Source organism: Crinia signifera, chromosome 2 (assembly GCF_055691185.1).
Source record: "Crinia signifera chromosome 2, ASM5569118v1, whole genome shotgun sequence".
In the NCBI taxonomy this organism is placed as follows: domain Eukaryota; kingdom Metazoa; phylum Chordata; class Amphibia; order Anura; family Myobatrachidae; genus Crinia; species Crinia signifera.
In genome coordinates, this window is record NC_139218.1 from 77235605 (window position 1) to 77256869 (window position 21265).

The 21265-nt window shown below is 44.6% G+C and overlaps 1 protein-coding gene across 2 annotated transcripts in view; it reads left to right on the plus strand.

Annotated features, from left to right (window-relative positions):
* ASB11 (ankyrin repeat and SOCS box containing 11) overlaps nucleotides 1-15845 on the plus strand; it is a 38845-nt gene extending 23000 nt beyond the window's left edge. For both annotated transcript variants that reach the window (XM_083172449.1, XM_083172450.1), the window contains exons 4-7: nucleotides 3023-3173; nucleotides 5806-5940; nucleotides 7880-8071; nucleotides 15451-15845. In XM_083172449.1, the coding sequence (XP_083028575.1) occupies nucleotides 3023-3173; nucleotides 5806-5940; nucleotides 7880-8071; nucleotides 15451-15575 (603 nt within the window). In that variant the 3' untranslated portion in view covers nucleotides 15576-15845. The remainder of the gene's footprint in view (nucleotides 1-3022; nucleotides 3174-5805; nucleotides 5941-7879; nucleotides 8072-15450) is intronic.
* The last annotated feature ends 5420 nt before the right edge of the window (nucleotides 15846-21265 follow it).

The following is a 21265-nucleotide window of genomic DNA, read 5'->3' on the forward strand; positions in this document are numbered from 1 at the left end:
GGGTACCAGCAAACAGGGTACCTGATGTCAGGAACAGGGTGCAGGCTCCTGCCCGTCGCGATCGGGTCCCCCCGGCGTCTGGATAGCTGGTGCTGGGCTCCTCTTCTGCAGGAGAGCATGCTAGTGTGGGCGGTGCTGCTGCAGCGTTGCCACACTCAGCTGAGCCTCTCCTGACCCGCTGTACTCCACGTCGGCTTGTTCTTCAGTGGTGCTCAGGCGCTGAGGGATTCTTCCCTCTATGGCCCCCTAAGTGCGTGCCCGGCGCGGCTGACGGGCAGGGAGGTCAGCGGGGGTCATGAGCCTCTCCGCGCTCCCTCCCAGGCTGAGTGCGGCAGTCTCTCCCGGCGTGTGACTGGGGGTCAGCGGGGGTCGCCCGCTTCATGCGCCGCGTCCCTGCTCCCGGCGTGTGGTCTTCCTCCTCCTCCCGCTGCCGGTCTTCTACCGGCACCTGCTCCTTCCGACTCCTCCTTGGCCGGCCACGCTACTCCTCACACCTCAGGTACCTCCTCCTCTCTGCCCTGATTTGTTCCTCTTGGCTGTCAATCAGCCTGAGGACAGGTGTTTTGCGCCCCTCGGCGCCTCCAGGATTAAACCCTTAGGTCCTGGAAGCGGGGTTTTCACTAGTGCTGCGGTTGCCTAGCAACCCAGCGTGCATCGTCCCTGCTCCTGGGGGCATCCCAGGTTGGGGTGCCACACACACATACAGTACTGTATACATACTCAGTTGCACATACTGTATACATACTCATCAGAGGCGTAGCTAGGGCGGAGCACCAGCTCCAGGCGCAGACATGTCACCTGGCGCCGGAGCTCTGCCGCCGGCTCCCCGCCCTGCTCGCCCGCTCCCCTCTGTGCCTTAGATCCCGTTGTGCCTGTGTGGTGGGCGAAACAAGGAGCCCACATTAGGAGAGGAAGAGATAGCCCGGGGTCAGGGGTCAGCCAGGGGCGGATTTAGGGAGGAGGGCGCCCCTAGGCACAACAATAATGTTTACTAAGTAGGACAGTTTATAGGGGCAGTATCTGCATGTCTCATCCATTTACACTCTATTTAAGATGGAATATAGTACAGTACAGTGGATATTTTGCAGTTATTGGTACATTTTGGGCTGACAGTACTATCACAGGCATCCAAGTGCCGCCCCCAAACATGTGCCGCCCCTAGGCCGGTGCCTCACGTGCCTAATGGGAAATTTGGCTCTGGGATCAGCGTGATGAGGAGGAGAAGGAGAGTGAAGCTGCGTGGCGATGGGGCAGGAGGAGGAAGAGCAGCCAGCAGCGCGTGGGAGCAGAGAGAGGACAGAGCGAAGATTGACAGCTCCAGTCCCCGGCACCCGACAGCAGCGCCCGATACCCGGCAGCCAGGTGCCGTGGGCTGGTGCGATGATGCGGCTGCCGGGTATCGGGCGCTGCTGTCGGGTGCCGGGGACTGGAGCTGTCAATCTCCGCTCCGTCCTCTCTCTGCTCTGCTCCCACGTGCTGCTGGCCACGCTGCTGGCTGCTCTTCCTCCTCCTGCCCCATCGCCACGCAGCTTCACTCTCCTTCTCCTCCTCCTCGTTGCGCTGACCCCCGACCCTGGGCTATCTCTTCCTCTCCTAATGTGGGCCTCTCCGTCCTCTCTCTGCTCCCATGCGCTGCCGGGTATCGGGCGCTGCTGTCGGGTGCCGGTGACTGGAGCTGTCAATCTCCGCTCAGTCCTCTCTGCTCTGCTCCCACGAGCTGCTGGCATTGCTGGCAACGCTGCTGGCTGCTTTTCCTCCTCCTGCCCCTCGCCATGCAGCTTCACTCTCCTCCTCCTCGTCGCACTGACCCCTAACCTCGGGCTTCCTCTCCAGGGACCAGGCACTTCTCCTCTCCATGGCCAATGTGTCATCCTTGATTCGCAAGTCCTGGTGGCCACAGGAGAGAATGAGAGCCCAGGCCTCGCACCTAGCAACTGGCCGCGGTACACAGTGTCACCTGGGCAACAGCCAGAGCGTCAGGGAGCCAGCACCTACCTGGCCACAGCAACTGACCCCCCCCACATCAGGCAGCGACCAGTGATGGCCCCCAGCATCCGGTGGCACTGAATAGGAAGGTCTCAGACCACCCCAGACACCAGCCCAGGGCACGTGAGTTGGCCAGTGTGGCCCTATCTCCAAAGGTACCCAGAGGTTCAACGGGCAGGACTAATCCTTAACCCCCATCTGTGCGTTTTACTAGCAGAGGAGAGGGGGGCGCAAAACATGCCCTTGCTCCGGGCACCGTGGAACCAAGCTACACCACTGATACTCATACATACATACGTTCGCACAGGTCCGAATATGGCACGTCCCCTCCCTGAAGGAGAGGGACAGTTGTCATCTGATTTATCGGGACCAGTGGGAGAAGTAACCACAAGAAACCACTTTAATGTGCCTGACCTAAAAGGATTTATGTGAGTATCTGGTTAAGGGGGCTTCCCCGAAAAAATATCCAAGGAATAATACCCATCATTTTGAAAAATGTATGATTTGACAAAGATACCGCAACAATATCACATGAGGACCATTGGTCTATTGTTTTATATTTATTCACATAAATAAACAAAAGACGCCTCAAGAAGAATCGGGTCGTGGCACCAATCAGGGGAGTCATTTTCTTTATTATAGAGCGCCTTCATTAGGTGGAGGGTTTCCCTTTTTTTCTTTCCAAGTACATTTATAGAGAAGTGGTGTATTCTCTTTATCCTCCTACCTTTGAAAGGCAGCATTCTGCGCAGTTAAGATCCCACCCACTCTTTTTTATCAGCGTATATGTGCAGCCTAGCGAGCAGGGCTGAATCGGCCCCAAACATCCATGATGGCCCAAACGTTGACCTTTTGACTGTTGCTCTTTATTGATGCTATTTTGCAAGTAGTGAGGACATTTATAGTTCAGGAGAACACAGGGAAAATTCCGCTTACACTATGCATGTGAACACCTTATCATTTGTACCCTCAGGCAGCAGTAGAACCAGATCCACCACTTTTACATGTAACCATGACTGCATATTTTGCTCTGCAGGTGAATACTGTGACAGTAGATGGAATCACCCCTCTGTATAACGCCTGCAGCAGCGGGAGTGTTGCCTGTGTTAGCATGTTACTGGATTATGGAGCTAACCCGGAACTGGAAACGCAGCTTGCCTTTCCTCTGCATGAGGCAGTTATCAGAGGTAACCTAGTTTGCTGTGTAGGTATCATTAAAATGCACAGTACAGTAATGTCCCTTACAAACAAAAACGTAGGTTTCATTTGTTAAATGATTATTATTATTATTATTACTGTTTAAGCTTCACAGTAATTATCGATATGAGAAAAAAAGGTGAAAGACTGCTGAAAACCAGGGGAAAGCAGAGGAAAGTTAATTATGCTTACCTGACCCTTGTTGGTATTCCCTAAATTGGAATGCTGGTGGTATTCTGATTGCGAGTCATCCATCTGTATCCTGTGTAAACCAAGCAGCTGCAGTACATCCCGCCACATATCACAATCATACTAATCGCATACTGTATGTAATGTAATCACATATGCGATTAGTATCGCAAAGGGCAGCTCTTGTGATAAGAGCTGGCGTTTGCGGAGCAGCAGGTGGGGGGGGGGGAGGGTTGTGAGCAGGCCTCCACGGCTCCTCCTGTGCCTGGCAGACCCCTGGTCATACGTCTGCAGGGGCTGCCTGGCTCCGCCTCCTCCTCCCTGCACCTGGAATAGGTGCAGGGAGTAGGAGAACACTGGTCCAGGGGGGCACAAAAGGAAGCCCATAGGCAGTGGGGCTTTACGGCATATGAAAATGCGGTAAAGCCCCGAAAACTGGGGTTTTACCACATTTGTTGTTTAGTGCATCTCGCCCTTGGGGAGAGAACTGGAAAAGGAGGCGAGGCAAGGCAAGTAGAAGTATAGATTTTTAGATTTTTTTATAGGTTTTCAAAATTTCAGGTTTGTAATTTATGCATTGCGTGAAAAACAATGCGTAAAATGAAACCATGCAACATATCGTTGTGTTTGAAACACGGTGCCCTTATTACAGATGTGTAGTGGCATCACTTACTCCTACCACAACCAGTGTGGTGGCCTTCACTCTGGGGATTCGGGAGATGTGAGCTGCTCTGGAGACTGCCTTGTCTGCAGTGCTGGCTCCTACACTGTGACTGGAGCCGGGTGGTGCACTTAATGTTGCAGTGCAGCACCCTGCTCCTATCACTGAGCAGGAGCCATGTCTGCAGTGCTGGCTCCTATACTGTGACAGGAGCCGTATACTGTGACAGGAGCCGGGTGATGCACTTAATGTTGCAGTGCAGCACCCTGCTCCTGTCACTGAGCAGGAGCCATGTCTGCAGTGCTAGCTCCTACACTGTGACAGGAGCCGGGTGATGCATTTAATGTTGCAGTGCAGCACCCTGCTCCTGTCACTGAGCAGGAGCCATGTCTGCAGTGCTAGCTCCTACACTGTGACAGGAGCCGGGTGATGCACTTAATGTTGCAGTTCAGCACCCTGTTCCTGTCACTGAGCAGGAGCCATGTCTGCAGTGCTGGCTCCTATACTGTGACAGGAGCCATATACTGTGACAGGAGCCGGGTGATGCACTTAATGTTGCAGTGCAGCACCCTGCTCCTGTCACTGAGCAGGAGCCATGTCTGCAGTGCTAGCTCCTACACTGTGACAGGAGCCGGGTGATGCATTTAATGTTGCAGTGCAGCACCCTGCTCCTGTCACTGAGCAGGAGCCATGTCTGCAGTGCTAGCTCCTACACTGTGACAGGAGCCGGGTGATGCACTTAATGTTGCAGTTCAGCACCCTGCTCCTGTCACTGAGCAGGAGCCATGTCTGCAGTGCTGGCTCCTACGCTGTGACAGGAGCCGGGTGATGCAGTTAATGTTACAGTGAAGCACCCAGCTCCTGTCACTGAGCAGGAGCCGGCACTTTGGTGTCACTTCTCGGTGAGTGACATCCGAGAGCGGCCTGCACACCCTGCACCCTTCTTGTGGTCCTATTGCCTTGCAGCGTTTGCTCCTGTGATGCGCATGCATCGTGGGAATGCTATGCCGCATGAGGCTGCAATCCATTTGCAGCTGCAGCTTTCCCATGTAAGGGAATGGATCACTGGGTGCGTACGCTCACACCCGCAAATCTCAGCAGCCAGCAATCTAGTATGAATTACATATGAAAAATACTCCACATTTTTCCACAGTAAATTCAGATAGTTTTAACTTAAGTAATCAAATTAAGTCTCTCTCTAGGATCTAACCGTAAAAATAGGCAATTTTCAGTACAAACATCCCGATTAGCTCATTTTAGGTCCTATAGAAATTGAGGGGTAGATTTATTAAGCTCGGCGAAGTGATAAAGTGTCTGGTTTTTATCACCGGCCAATCAGCTCCTAACTGTGAATTTACAGGCTTGGTTTAAAAAATGACAGGTAGGAGCTGGTTGGCCGGTGATAAAAAACCAGACACTTTATAACTTCACCGAGTTTAATAAATCTACCCCTGAGTATCTTATTCCCTGGTCATAAAACATAAAAGGAAATGAAAATTTTGAATTTAACTAAAAAGGATGAGCATAGGCTAGAACTGAGGAATCCTGGTCTTAGTAATCGCTTTCTGACTCACGCCAGGACAATTCGTATATAGCCAGCCGGACAGTGTATTTGGCCACGGCCGGGGATGGCAAGATGAAAGATAACTACATCTTCATTTAATTCGGCATCGCCCAACATGACAGCCCCAGGTTCCTGTATGTACACGGCTATACTGTCAGGGGTGTAGCTATGTGACTTTTTCACCATCCCCTTGTCTTCTGTCTGTCAGGTCACAGGGAATGTGCAGAAATGCTAATAGCATACGGAGCAGACATCGATAAAGAGCTGCAGAATGCCGGAACACCGCTTTATTTAGCCTGCACTCACCAGAGAACAGATTGTGTCAAGAGACTGCTCGAATTAGGTAAAGTTGTGACTATCCACAAAGCAACTTTGCTATCATCTAAAATAATACTTAGTATTACTAGGTACATTGACATACAGTAATAACTTTTAACCTGGTGGGGACCGTCCTCATATTACTTTTAACCCTTTGAGTGCCAAGGGAATTTGTCAAAATAGGTGTGAAAATTGCCAAGCAAACTTTTTTTTTTTTTTTTTTTTTTTATTAAACCTTTGAGTGACAGTGTTGCTGTGAGAGATCCTAAAAATGTCCTTTAAAACTGTTCTTTTTTTTTTGGGTGCAATATTTAACTAAACTTCATTTAATTGACTTGGTTGTATTTGTATTTATTTATAGTAAAAGAGTATATTACGAGGTTTGCTCACAGCATTGTTGGCACTCAAAGGGTTAAGAATAGTAGTTGAAAGCATTTATCAAACAATATCTACTGGGATATTCCCTGAAAACTCATGTTTTCAAGAGATGCCAATAATTATTAAGCATCCCCGAATGTGCTAACTAGGGGCCATTCTATGCTGAATAGGGGCAGTGGAGGCTTTTACAGAATGGCCCTTATTCAGATCTCATCGCAGTACACATTTTTTCTCAAAAGGGGCAAAATGTGCGCTGCAGGTGGGGCAGATGTAACATGCATAGAGAGAGTTAGATTTGTGAGAGTTATTTTGTTTCTGTGCAGGGTAAATACTGGCTGCATTATTTTAACAGTGCAATTTAGATTTCAGTTTCAACACACCTCACCCAAATTTAACTCTCTGCACATGTTACATCTGCCCCACCTGCAGTGCATATGGTTTTGCCCATTTTGAGAACAAATTTGTTCTGAGATCAGATCTGAATAAAGGCTAATGTCTCCTTATTCCTCAAAAGTACATTGGTGAGGCTCAGTCATACAGGGGACGCTTAAGTTTTCTGATGTAGCTAACTCAAGTAATCCTATTTCTATAAAACTGCTGGTAATGGGCTGAGAGCTGAAGCAGAGGAGTGATCTGCCGCATTGGCTGAAGAGACCATTGTTGTCGGACTGACAGTTGGGAACCAGTACTGCCGTTTTTTCCAAACCTTCAATTTTATTGACCCAACCGCTCTCTGGCCAGAGATCTCTAATAAATGTGTATATCAGTGACCACTATTTTAGGGAAACAATAGGGGATCGCCACCATAGTACCATGGACTGCATCACATTTCTGCTCTTTGAACAGTGTATTTAAATAAAGTTGTCAATTCGCACAAGGAAAGAAAAGGACGCGTTTGGCGGAGATGTTTAACATATTCACACTTGCTTTATAATGCCTCCCTTACGTTCAGACAGCATATCCAATAAGAGGTGCAGAACCTCACAACTTATGTATCAGAAAAAATAGAGAAAGGAGCACTGGCTAAATATAGGGTTTATTTTATTCAGTCACATTATTCAATATATAAGTAGTAGATAGAAAGTAATTATATTAAAATACACAAATTAGTACTTGAATAAACACTAAAAGCAGACGTATTGTAGCTCGTTCAGTTAGATAAGTTGCGTGAACTCTAACTGTTACCACCTGAATGCTACTATCCGAAGGAGCTACTACACGTCTGCTTTTAGGGCCAGATGTACTAAGCTTGGAAAGTGATAATGCAGAGTGTTAAACCATCAGCCAATCAGCTCCAACCTGGCATGTCATAGGCTGTGTTTGAAAAATGACAGGTAGGAGCTGATTGGCTGGTGGTTTTATCACTCTCCATTTTATCACTTTTCAAGACTTAGTATATGTCATCCTTAGTGTTTATTCAAGTACTATGATAATTTGCTAATTTGTGTAATTTAAGGTAATTATTTTATGTCTAATTCTTATATATTGATTAATGTGACTGAATACATTACCTCTATATTTAAACAGCGCTTCTTGCTCTATTTTTTTCCTGATATTTAAATAAATATTATTGTTTTCTATTTTAGGTGCAAATGTAAATCATGGGAAGCACCGGGATACCCCTCTCCATGCTGCAGCCAGGAAATCAAGTGTGGAAATTGTCAAGCTGCTAGTTGATTATGGTGCCAATGTCAAGTATAAAAACTTGGATGGCAAATATCCCATTGACCTTTCAACACCCAGGAGTCCTGTAGAGAGCGCCCTTTTGGTTGCAGAAGGTACTGACTGAAATAAAACAATGGCATTATGCATGAGTCCTTTGTTTATAGAATGTATCACAGTTCTCAGTAGTGGCTGTGTACTTTTATTAGGCTGGGGCCACACATAGCAGCCAAATGGGTCCCGTTCAGCGGGATCCGCTTGGCCCCTATGTTTAGCCCCAGCCTTAAGGCAGTTTTTATTGTTGAACTTTGTTAAATTGTTTGCAGTAACCTAACAATAGTGCAAAAGGTATCCATTAGGAAATATTTCATGTCATTAGATAGAAATTAATTTAAACCATTAATACTTTTTCCAAGAGCAGTGTTGCTGAACATTTCTATATTGGCAGGAGCATACATTTATTTATTTATTTATTTATTTATTACATATATATTTTTATATATATATACATACATAGTAGAACAGACGAGGCGGCACTCGAAGACTTGTGCAAAACAGAAAAGCGTGTATTCAAAGATCTACGTTTCGGGGATAGGTTTCCCCTTCATCAGGATAACAAAACAGTGTACAAACAGTGAAATAAATAGGCTTACCCTCCACGATACTCCCCCAGCTGATTGACGCGGCGGCGTCCCCCGACGCTCTGCCACACTACAACTTCCGGTCTCCAGAGGATGTGACGTCACGGCGCACGGGTTCCGTCGCCGCGGCAACGCTGAAAACAATAACAATGCAAAAATGTAAGAACTGACTGAGCAACATACAATCAGTATAATACCCGTGGGTATGCTAATAAAACTAAAATGTAACGAAATTTCTCAAGTAAACAAACAACTCATCAACTAGCAGCATATAACATTAGTGCAAACAATGTATGAAAATTTTTTGAAAAAGTGCAACCGTGCTATTTGGTCAGCGCCATATATCAATATATATCTGTGCACCTAAAAAAACATGTACATATACAAATCTAAAAAATATATAAATATATATGAAAAAGATTCACCTATATGAAAAAATGAAACACATATAAAATATACAAAATGTAAAAAGAAGAACCAGATCTGTGTCGACTATCTGTCGGCAATGGACAGTGTTGACTGATTTGAACCAGTGTATAGGGGAACATTTGCAAAAAATACTTCTGGTCTAATGTTTGCCCAACCAATGGGCTCAGTATTCTAAATCGGACATGGAGAATACCCAACTGTTTACCAATGCTGATATTGTACCACGTGTGTACCTGGATGAGAAATCCTTTTAGCTACGATGGATAAATGATCACACAAAGTTGATGAGTCCTAAGGACTCGTTAAGTCCCTTAGGGCGTACTGTGTCTAATTTAAAGATCCACCGGGATTCCAGTTGTAAAAGTTTCCTGGGCCGGTTACCCCCTCTGATGGATGGGGGTACGTGGTCAATAATTTTATGCCGCAGAGTAGCCATCCCATGTTTTGCCTCTGCAAAATGTCTGGCTACTGGTTGATCCCCAGTGCCAGACTCTAATGCATTGCGGATAGCCAACCTGTGTTGTGCCATCCTGGTCTTAAAGGCGCATTCGGTTTTCCCGATATAATAAAGGCCACACGGGCACATGATGGCATATACCACGTACTTGGTGCTGCAGGTTAATGGCCACTTGATGGGAAATTTCTTGTCAGAATGTGGGTGTGCAATGGAGTTGCCTGTGGACATGTACCTACACGTGGTACAACCCAGGCATTTAAAACATCCATTGCCCCGAGACAAAAAATGGGTGGCTCCTGCATTAGCTGTGGGTACCTCCGTTTTAACCACCCAGTCCCTAATGTTGCGCCCTCTGGTGTAACTCGGGAGAATGCGGGTTCCATGCAACAATTTCAGGTCAGGGTCACTGGACACAATAGGCCAAAGCTGTTTGGCTTTTCTAGCAACATTGTTACTGTTGGGGTTAAATGCATTAACCCAAGGTACAATTTTAGTTTTTTTGGCTGTGGGAGAAGTGTTTAAAATAATGTCATGACGATTTTTTGACAGAGCTCTTGCTCTAGCTTGTTTGAGCAGCCTGGGGGGGTAGCCCCGTTCAATAAATTTATTGGCCATACTGTCAAGTTGAGAATCTCTGTCTGTTTCCTCACTGGAGGCTCTACATACTCTCAAAAATTGAGAATAAGGGAGGCCGGCCGTCGTAGGTTTAGGATGGAAGCTGTTAAATCTCAACAGGGTGTTCCTATCTGTAGGTTTGGAATACAACCCTGTACTGATCTGATTGTTGACAATTTTGATTTTAAGATCAAGGAAACAAATTTCTTTGTCACTGTGAGTAAGGGTCAGCTTAATGGGGCTGTCCGAGGAATTTTGTGCTTCGACTAGAGATTCTAATTCTTTAACAGGGGCTCCCCACATCAGATACAGATCGTCGATGTAACGATAGTACATAAACACCGACTCAGAGATGGTTGTATCTGTGAAAAAAATGTCACGCTCCACCTGCCACATAAATGCATTAGCGAATGACGGTGCCACCGGAGAACCCATGGCACAGCCATTGAGCTGGATGTAAAATGTACCATTAAACGTAAAATAATTGTGCTGCAACGTAAATTCTAACAGTTGTAAAAAGAACATAACGTCAGGACCCGTATATAGTGCATTGCCCAATAGCAGCCTTTTAACCGCCTCCAGGCCTGCCATATGGGGAATGCACGTATATAAACTGGCCACGTCCAATGTGGCCAGAGTAACACCTGATGGGACTGCTGGGCACTCCAGAAATACTTTCAACAATGAGTTGGAATCTTTTAAATATGAAGAAATACCCTGAATACAGGGTTGTAGGAAAAAATCCAGATATGCTGCAATAGGTTCACACAGAGACCCCCGGGCCGAAATAATCGGTCTCCCAGGGGGCCGCTGTGTGTCCTTGTGGATTTTCGGTATTGTGTAAAAAGCAGGTACAGTAGGATATTCTGCAAAAAGTTTAATGGAAACATCCTTGGAAATGACACCACTATCTACAGCCCCCTGGAGCATGGATTTAAGCTTCTTCTGGAACCCAATGGTGGGGTCTCTATCAAGCATCTTATATGTGCAGGTGTCACTTAACAACCTATGACACTCAGAGACATAGTCTGGGGTGCTTTGCACCACGATTGCACCCCCCTTATCTGCCCCACGGATCATGATGTCAGTCCTTTGTGACAATGCCTTTAAGGCCAACTGTTCTTCCTGTGTCAGATTATGGCGGAAGGGGGGGCACTGTTCTTGTCCTGATGCCTCAAGTAACCTGGAAAACGTCTTGATTGAGGGGTTCACAGAAATGGGATCGAACCGAGATTTTTTGCAAAGTTTTTTTGCAGGTAGCAGCTGTGTCGGGGGGGCCACTGTAGAAGAAATTCGCTAATGCATTTATGTGGCAGGTGGAGCGTGACATTTTTTTCACAGATACAACCATCTCTGAGTCGGTGTTTATGTACTATCGTTACATCGACGATCTGTATCTGATGTGGGGAGCCCCTGTTAAAGAATTAGAATCTCTAGTCGAAGCACAAAATTCCTCGGACAGCCCCATTAAGCTGACCCTTACTCACAGTGACAAAGAAATTTGTTTCCTTGATCTTAAAATCAAAATTGTCAACAATCAGATCAGTACAGGGTTGTATTCCAAACCTACAGATAGGAACACCCTGTTGAGATTTAACAGCTTCCATCCTAAACCTACGACGGCCGGCCTCCCTTATTCTCAATTTTTGAGAGTATGTAGAGCCTCCAGTGAGGAAACAGACAGAGATTCTCAACTTGACAGTATGGCCAATAAATTTATTGAACGGGGCTACCCCCCCAGGCTGCTCAAACAAGCTAGAGCAAGAGCTCTGTCAAAAAATCGTCATGACATTATTTTAAACACTTCTCCCACAGCCAAAAAAACTAAAATTGTACCTTGGGTTAATGCATTTAACCCCAACAGTAACAATGTTGCTAGAAAAGCCAAACAGCTTTGGCCTATTGTGTCCAGTGACCCTGACCTGAAATTGTTGCATGGAACCCGCATTCTCCCGAGTTACACCAGAGGGCGCAACATTAGGGACTGGGTGGTTAAAACGGAGGTACCCACAGCTAATGCAGGAGCCACCCATTTTTTGTCTCGGGGCAATGGATGTTTTAAATGCCTGGGTTGTACCACGTGTAGGTACATGTCCACAGGCAACTCCATTGCACACCCACATTCTGACAAGAAATTTCCCATCAAGTGGCCATTAACCTGCAGCACCAAGTACGTGGTATATGCCATCATGTGCCCGTGTGGCCTTTATTATATCGGGAAAACCGAATGCGCCTTTAAGACCAGGATGGCACAACACAGGTTGGCTATCCGCAATGCATTAGAGTCTGGCACTGGGGATCAACCAGTAGCCAGACATTTTGCAGAGGCAAAACATGGGATGGCTACTCTGCGGCATAAAATTATTGACCACGTACCCCCATCCATCAGAGGGGGTAACCGGCCCAGGAAACTTTTACAACTGGAATCCCGGTGGATCTTTAAATTAGACACAGTACGCCCTAAGGGACTTAACGAGTCCTTAGGACTCATCAACTTTGTGTGATCATTTATCCATCGTAGCTAAAAGGATTTCTCATCCAGGTACACACGTGGTACAATATCAGCATTGGTAAACAGTTGGGTATTCTCCATGTCCGATTTAGAATACTGAGCCCATTGGTTGGGCAAACATTAGACCAGAAGTATTTTTTGCAAATGTTCCCCTATACACTGGTTCAAATCAGTCAACACTGTCCATTGCCGACAGATAGTCGACACAGATCTGGTTCTTCTTTTTACATTTTGTATATTTTATATGTGTTTCATTTTTTCATATAGGTGAATCTTTTTCATATATATTTATATATTTTTTAGATTTGTATATGTACATGTTTTTTTAGGTGCACAGATATATATTGATATATGGCGCTGACCAAATAGCACGGTTGCACTTTTTCAAAAAATTTTCATACATTGTTTGCACTAATGTTATATGCTGCTAGTTGATGAGTTGTTTGTTTACTTGAGAAATTTCGTTACATTTTAGTTTTATTAGCATACCCACGGGTATTATACTGATTGTATGTTGCTCAGTCAGTTCTTACATTTTTGCATTGTTATTGTTTTCAGCGTTGCCGCGGCGACGGAACCCGTGCGCCGTGACGTCACATCCTCTGGAGACCGGAAGTTGTAGTGTGGCAGAGCGTCGGGGGACGCCGCCGCGTCAATCAGCTGGGGGAGTATCGTGGAGGGTAAGCCTATTTATTTCACTGTTTGTACACTGTTTTGTTATCCTGATGAAGGGGAAACCTATCCCCGAAACGTAGATCTTTGAATACACGCTTTTCTGTTTTGCACAAGTCTTCGAGTGCCGCCTCGTCTGTTCTACTGTCTATACTGTGCTGAGTGCACACTCAGGAAGGCACCGGAGCAAAACAATCCCTGTGGGGACGTTGGAGTGCCGGAGCATCACCACTGTATATACATACATATATATATATATGTATATATATATATATATATATAATATATACACTTAACATCGGCACTCACCTTTCCTAGTTTTGGGGTGCCCTATGGCTTGTGACCACATTGTTTAAACAGACATTGGAGGGGCTCTGCACACACTAAATTAACTGATAATAAATAGTGGAGATTTGGTTCATGAATTGATCAATGCATTTAAGCCTGCAGCCCCCGTCAAGGGACCCCACTGTTCTGCAGAACAGTGGGGTCCCTTGACGGGGGCTGCAGGCTTAAATGCATTGATCAATTCATGAACCAAATCTCCACTATTTATTATCAGTTAATTTAGTGTGTGCAGAGCCCCTCCAATGTCTATATATATATATATATATATATATATATATATATATATATATTATATATCTCTCTTAGTGTTTATTCTAGCACCCGCTATCTTTATAAACCCATGCAGTTCCTCTTCCCTGCCTGCTGTGGTGTTTGTAGCACAGGTCTGGTTTGCATATCAGTGCTGATATACAGACCACACTGTGCTAGAAGCACTACAGCAGACAGTGAAACCCCAGGCAGGGAAGAGGAACTGCATGGGTTTTCAAAGATAACAGGTGCTAGAATGAACACTATATCTGTGATGTCACTTTGCCTTACTTCCTATGCTGAACAATGTCCTGCATATAGTGCATTCTTACTGCATTGTACTGTGTACTGCTTGCTCTAACTAGATTTGCCTGTTTGTGACCCAGAACTAGATTTCCTTTACTGTGGCTGTGTTTGAGCTGTCTGCCCCTTGCCTTTGTGACCTACGGACTATGACTTTGTGGGTGGGATGCATCAAATCTAAAACTGCGGCCAAACCAATGAAAATGCAATTTTATGGAGGATTGGAAACTTCTCATATGCAATAAGCTCCAGAATGCAATAGATTATTTGGCTTGGATGTGGTGGGCAATGCCATCTTCAGATGGTTGTACCCTATAGAAGCCTCTGGGTCTCTTTTAGTGTTTCCCCTGAGAGAGATTATTCTACTCATAAGTAGAACTATTCTCGAGTCCTAAACCTGATGTCGTTTTATAGCAAAAAGCAGCTCTTGCCAGCACAGCTGCCCTTTTGATTTTCTTCAAGCATACGGCATTAATAAATGCTGCTATGATTATGATAACCTGGCGGAATGCATCGCATTAAAAAGCAATGAGTCATGCATCCCTCCCTGTATGTGCCGATCCTAAGCTCAACCTGTTTCTTATAAACCTTTGTGTTAATCAATATCTGTCTATGGAGACCAGCTCAGGGTCTGTAGCCTATGGGTTTCCCTGGTAACTGTATCACTCCATTGAGGAGGACCATGGGTAGTCAGCAGCCACAATAACTATGTACAATGCACAGGTCTATGCCACATATGTTTTCTATGGAATTATTTAAATTATTCACTTTTATGTACAGTTATGCTGTCCAGTTCAAATCCGATTTTTTTTTTAATTTTTTTACTGAATTGTTTGTGGGAACAGGCATGCGGACTGGCCAATAAAATATACCGTTTTATTAAAGCGTAGCAGCCTTCCTCTGAAATTGTACATTTTCTGACCCTACTTCCTTCATCTTTCCCAGTTCCTCTTCCAACTGGTCTTCCTTTACCCCTAACAGCTTACATACGAAGGGCAGAGTCCTTCTCATTGTTGTTCTTCAATAGCACCCTCCTTGGCACCAATGCTCTGCTCCTTTGTTATCTTCATTCTGTTCTTTAGTCTGAGTACTGTATGTATCTCAGTGATGCCAATTAATTAATCTCTTATGTAATGCATCCACTGATCTCATTGCCAGTCATGTAACAATAACATGATAGAGCAAGTAGTGTACAATCAGTTTATAGTTACAGTGTGCACTAAAATATTTTCTTTTAAAGTGTAAACTTTGTGCTGTTTGTTTTTCTAGGTCCGGCATCTTTGGCTCAGTTATGTCGTCTTAGTATTCGAAAGTCATTGGGATCTTCCAGTCTACAAACAGTTCCAAGGCTCCAGTTACCTAACAGATTAATACAGTTTCTGTTGTACCGATAGAATTTCATACCATCCTATTAAATCCTAAACCACTATTTGCTAACTTATTTGTGATCAAAGCACATTCAGAAACTACGTTCGCTTACAAGCCCAGAAAACTGATTTTAGAGTGTAGTAGAGCATAAAATCACAGCTTTAAGGTCATTATACAAAACAGCTTCTTTTTCTATACTTTCTTAGTAAAATAACCAAAATGAACTGAACATACCAAGTAATCTTAAACAAGAAAAGAAGATGAAGACCTGGGGCCCTGATTCTCTAAGCTTCAAAAGTGATAAAATTTGAGAGTGATAAACAACCAGCCAATCAGCTCCTGCCTGACATTTTCAAACACAGTCTGTGGCATGGCAGGTAGGAGCTGATTGGCTTGCTGTTTATCACTCTCCATTTTATCACTTTTGAAGCTTAGAGAATCCTTTATGAGGTGTTGGATATTTGTCAAATACTGGCACAATGAAATACTTTGGTCATTTTTTCTATCACGGCAAAACATTGTGCAAAGCATCTGCACGGAAGCGCTTCCAAATACTGACAAGGTCCTGAACTTCTGCAGGTGCGCAGCACCCGAACAAGAACATTTATGTAATAATGAGATGCTTTCCGTGCCAACTATTTCTAAAGAGCGTGCGCAAGTTGCCAAGATGTAACTGTGATACCGCAGCAGATTACTATTAAAGACCAGCCTGCAAGAAATAATATACAGCTGTGCACAATAAGTACCAGTCCTTTGTAGTGAATTATTCATTGTGATAATAATGATCCCTGCATTGCTCTTCTGACTCGGATCATTATAGAGTCAACATATTATTTCCCTGACACTGCTCTCATCTTCGATCAGCTCACATGTTCTTCTTTCTGCATTCATGTCCTTTAATTATTCCATATATCGTGAAGAAAACAGGTGCCAGAATTTGCAGTGTTGTTTGTAAAGTTATACTCAGGGGTGTAATTTACTAAAGGTTGATTTAGGTGGTATTATGTTTTTGTTTATTTTTTTGGGCGAAAATGACACAATTTAGTGAATCTACAATTTACTATGGATTAATTCGCATGGAAGTCGCATGTCAAATGTGACTTTATTCTTCAAATCGTGGAAATTCACCGTGGGAGCAAACATCGGTTACAAATAACATTTGTATTATCAGAGATTGCTAATTTCCGAAGATGCCTTTTTGTCATATTGCTCCACTTTACATGAAAATTGCCACCGTCGCAGCTCAATGTACAAAGGGCCTATATAAGACCTTGACGCTGCTCTGCAAAATTGCAGATGACTGTGAGTAGAAAGCCTCCAGACAGAAAGAAACCCCACCCTATGTAAATTTGCTAGTGAATTGCGAATGGATCTCTATTTGCCATCCACTGGCAAATCCATATTTTCAGAACCAACTCTGCGACTGAGACAGGCAGGTCAAGGCCTGTGCTGACATCACAGACCCTTCCTTAAAGCACCTGAAGACGCCTGTGTTTTTCTAAAGCTGGTGGTCCAGACCCCCCTTACATATGCGTGTAGAATTGCAGGGAATTGGGTGGGCAGCTGACATCTGGTTATGGCCCTAATGGCCCAGCCTGGCACCCCACGCCCCTCTCCACCCCCTGCTCGCAAGGCTGGGTGCGTGCACCCTGCGAACAAACATTTCGCCGAGTTCCCACGCAACCAGTATATACACATGTGCAGAAATGTTGCTGCGCATGCGCAAAACATTGGCCCCTGTGCGAAGGAGCGGCTGCTGCGAATAAATAGGGGCCATAAAGTAATGGTTCCATCAGTAGTTACCTTAAAAACATTACCCTCCACAGTACATCTCTTTCCTCGTCTGTCATCTGTAATGCGTCCCACCCATCTTGGCACCCTGGGCTGCAGCCTAATCAGCCTATTGGTTAATCAGACACTACTCAGCACAGTCTTCTAATTGTCAAAATACATTTAGGGGACATTATAGAATTAAAATGTTAAATAACAAATATGAATATGAAAATATTACTGATGATTATAATTATTATTATTATTATTTTTCTTTTTTACAATAAATTTGTGAAAAATTATCTGTATTGTTTCATTGTTTACTGCCTGTCCATTCCCTAACGTATAATCTATTCCATAGTTGTGTAAGCATTATTATATACAATGAAAGGCTCGTGTTCTGTACACAGAACCCCTAGTGAGTTAAACACTCATTTGCATTTATTACGAGTTATTGTTCCGGATTGCCTTTAAATGTCAAATTTGCTATTTTATATTTGTCCCAAAAATTTTTAATGGTAAATATTATGCTGCAGAGTGTATTGTGTGACACTGAGCCTGGTAAGGTTTGTCATTTGCTGTGTTTGGCTTGACCAATGCTGTTTGAGATAAATCACAGCAATGAGGATTCTTGCAGAGGTAATGTAGATGTAGGTAGATGTAGATAGCCAGGAAAACAGAATCACTGTTGGAGCTCAGGTTACCTTTTGTCTCTCCCTGTATAACAGCTGGTGCCTGCACCTTGCCTGGGGGCCTAAGGTGTACACAGGACTCACAAGGGATTATGGGGGAGGAGAGTACATTACTAAAGTATACAAGATGGTTGTGGTAATAACAGAAATTCTTTTCAGGCATAAAGATCCTCATATGTCATTTACTATTGCCTTCAAAAACTAAAAAAATATCAAAAAGCACATCCTGAGTAGTATTATGGTTTAATAGTACGCCATCTTCCGCACCTCATGTAGGGCCAGATGCACTAAGCTTCAAAAGTGATAAAATGGAGAGTGATAAACAGCCAGCCAATCAGCTCCTGCCTGCCATGTCACAGACTGAGTTTGAAAAATAGCTGATTGGTTGGTTGTTTACCACTCTCCATTTTATCACTTAGTGCATCTGGCCCGTAATCTGTCTGTCTTCCCTTCTTACTAGATTGTAAACTCCTCAGAGCAGGGCCCTCTTCCCTCCTGCTCTTCTCTTTCCAGTCTCAGACACTCAGCGAATTGTGGCTCTCTTTTTACCTGTTCTAGACTTTTATTTACTTACTGTAATGTTAAGTTTTGTCTCTGTGTACTGTTCCTTTGTACTGCTCTGCGAAACACCTGTGGTGCCTTATAAATAACAATATAATGATAAATAATAAGAATAATAACACTACAAGGTTTATCCACCTTGTATAAGGACACCTAGAACATTGTTTAATGGAGCAACGGGTGTTCTGGACAGGAATGTCCCCATGTAGGAAAACTAGTCCAATATCTTCTTGTGCATCACGATGATTAGTGGCTATACACTCACCATGTCTACATTCACGTTGTCGGGGAAGATGATGACTTTGGTAATGATGACATTAACAGCAGTTGACAAATGTCATGATGTTGACATTTTCTAAGTGAGTTAAGGTTAGTGTTTGGGTTAGCATTAAGGCTAAGGACAGAAAAAAATGTCGACCTATTTAATGAATTTATAGGGTACTATAGTATAGTTTTATGTTGATTTTATTCATTTTCATCCTTCTCTACTTTTTTGCGATACAGCTGTTTATAACTGTATTACTGTACATGTGTATAATACTGTACATGTGTAATACTTTGAGGTGAGATAGCTCAGCCAATCAGAGGGCTGCCCAATGTTTAAACAATTCTGCCACCACCTTAGCGCTAGCAGGCGGCGGAGGTGGCAGAAGTGTTAAAACACTGGGCAGCCCTCGGATTGGCTGAGCTATCACTGACTGACTCCTGCCGCCCACTAGAGCTACAGCTACAACGCCGCCCTCTGCCCGACATCTCCCACGCTGCCAGAAGTCCCTGCGGCCCCCTCTCCCCATCCCCATGCCGCTGAAAAAGCGTTCCCTCCGCCCCCCACCAGCGGATTGCATTCGAGCATCGCATGTGGTTAAAAACAACATGCGATTGGTCCTGCAATTCGATAAATGTTATGTACAGCCCATAAGATCTTGAGACCCGACATTCATATCATACAATCATTCAATTTATCGGCCAGATGTGGTCAAAATCGAATGATTGCATGCAATAGCTCACAAGTGTATGGGCAGCATAACCAGTGCAACAAATCTGGAGCTTTCTACACATATATACTGAATGCTATACTATATATGTTATGGTTGACAGTGTCTAGTTAGAGCAGTGATGGCTAACCTTGACACTCCAGCTGTTGTTGAACAACACATCCCAGCATGCCCTGCATCAGTTTTAGCATGGCCAAATAGCTAAACTGTAGCAGGGCATGCTGGGATGTGTAGTTCAACAACATCTGGAGTGTCAAGGTTACCCATCACTGAGTTAGACAGTCCATAGGTTAAAAATGCAAAATGTAGACACAAGCAAAAGGTCGACATACTTACGTTTTTCATACGCCACGTGGAGTCCGATTGGGAAAGGTAAAGTGTGCCATGTGCAGCGGTAGCAGAGCGAAGCACCATGCCCAAAGTTTGCGAGGGTATGCGCAAGACGAATTGGGGGCCCATGTTGACAGGTGTTGACATTGACAAACATCAACCCTTTCATTTTGCTTGAGTTGAAATGTTTTCAATGTCTACCTTTTAGCATGTTGATCTGTTGACTGTCTATCTCGATACTGTAGACCTTTTAATCTGGAACCCTTTCTAATGAGACCCAGCAAATCTCTGTATTCCAGTTTAGGGCATGATTCTGGTTCACTCGCAAAGGCAAATTCCTTCTCAAATGGACAAAAACATGTGCACTGCAGGTGGGGCAGATGTAACATGTGCAGCATACTTGCCTACCCTCCCGGAATGGCCGGGAGGGTCCCGGAAATCGGGTCCCCCTCCCGGTCCCCCGGGAAGGGGGGCAAGTCTCCCGCATTTCCCTACAGCCCCGGCTCCCCCTCTCCCCGCGGTCTAAAAACTATGACTTTCGCGGGTCCGCGGGGAGGGGGCGGGGCTAAATGACGCAATTCGCTGCATATCTCGTCATTTTTAGCCCCTCCCCCCACCCACGGACCCGCAAATTGAGGCTTCAGCCCATCATGGGGCGGGGCTTGATGACATCACCCGTGCCCCGCCCCCAAAACGAAGCCTCTACCCGCCCCCTTTCACTCCTCTCCGGGCTTCTCCCGGAAAGGAGTATGCCAAAGTCGGCAAGTATGATGTGCAGAGAGAATTAGATTTGGGTGGGGTTTTACTTCAAAGTGAGATCTATATTGCAGTGTAAAAATAAAGCAGCCAGTATTTTCCCTGCACAGAAACAAAATAACTAACCCAAATCAAATTCTCTCTGCACATGTTACATCTGCCCCGCTGCAGTGCAGCATGGTTTTGTCCATTTGAGAAGGAATTTGCCTTTGCAAGTGAACCAGAATAAGGGCCTTAGTGCATATGTTGCTGAAGTGAGCACCTGTGTTTCTGGCACTACAAAATATGAATAATGCCACAAACACAATAAGCAATATTCTGTTATACACACACGGGAAATAAGAAGTTGTGCAAAGTCGCGCACAATTGTTTTAAACTGCCAATGATTTGTGTAAGGAATGCTATATTATTGGGTGTTGCCATATATAATTGCTATCTTTTGTTAAGCAGCTTTCTGTAACTTCCTGTATGTACCTCAGGCATTATTTCTGCTGAAGTTGCCTGACTGCACTTCTGTGTTGTGTAACCCCTCCTTCTCTTTCTCACACTTTTATTTTGGCAAAGATATATATTTATTTTTCACTGAAACAAAGTACATGCCGGTTATATCCT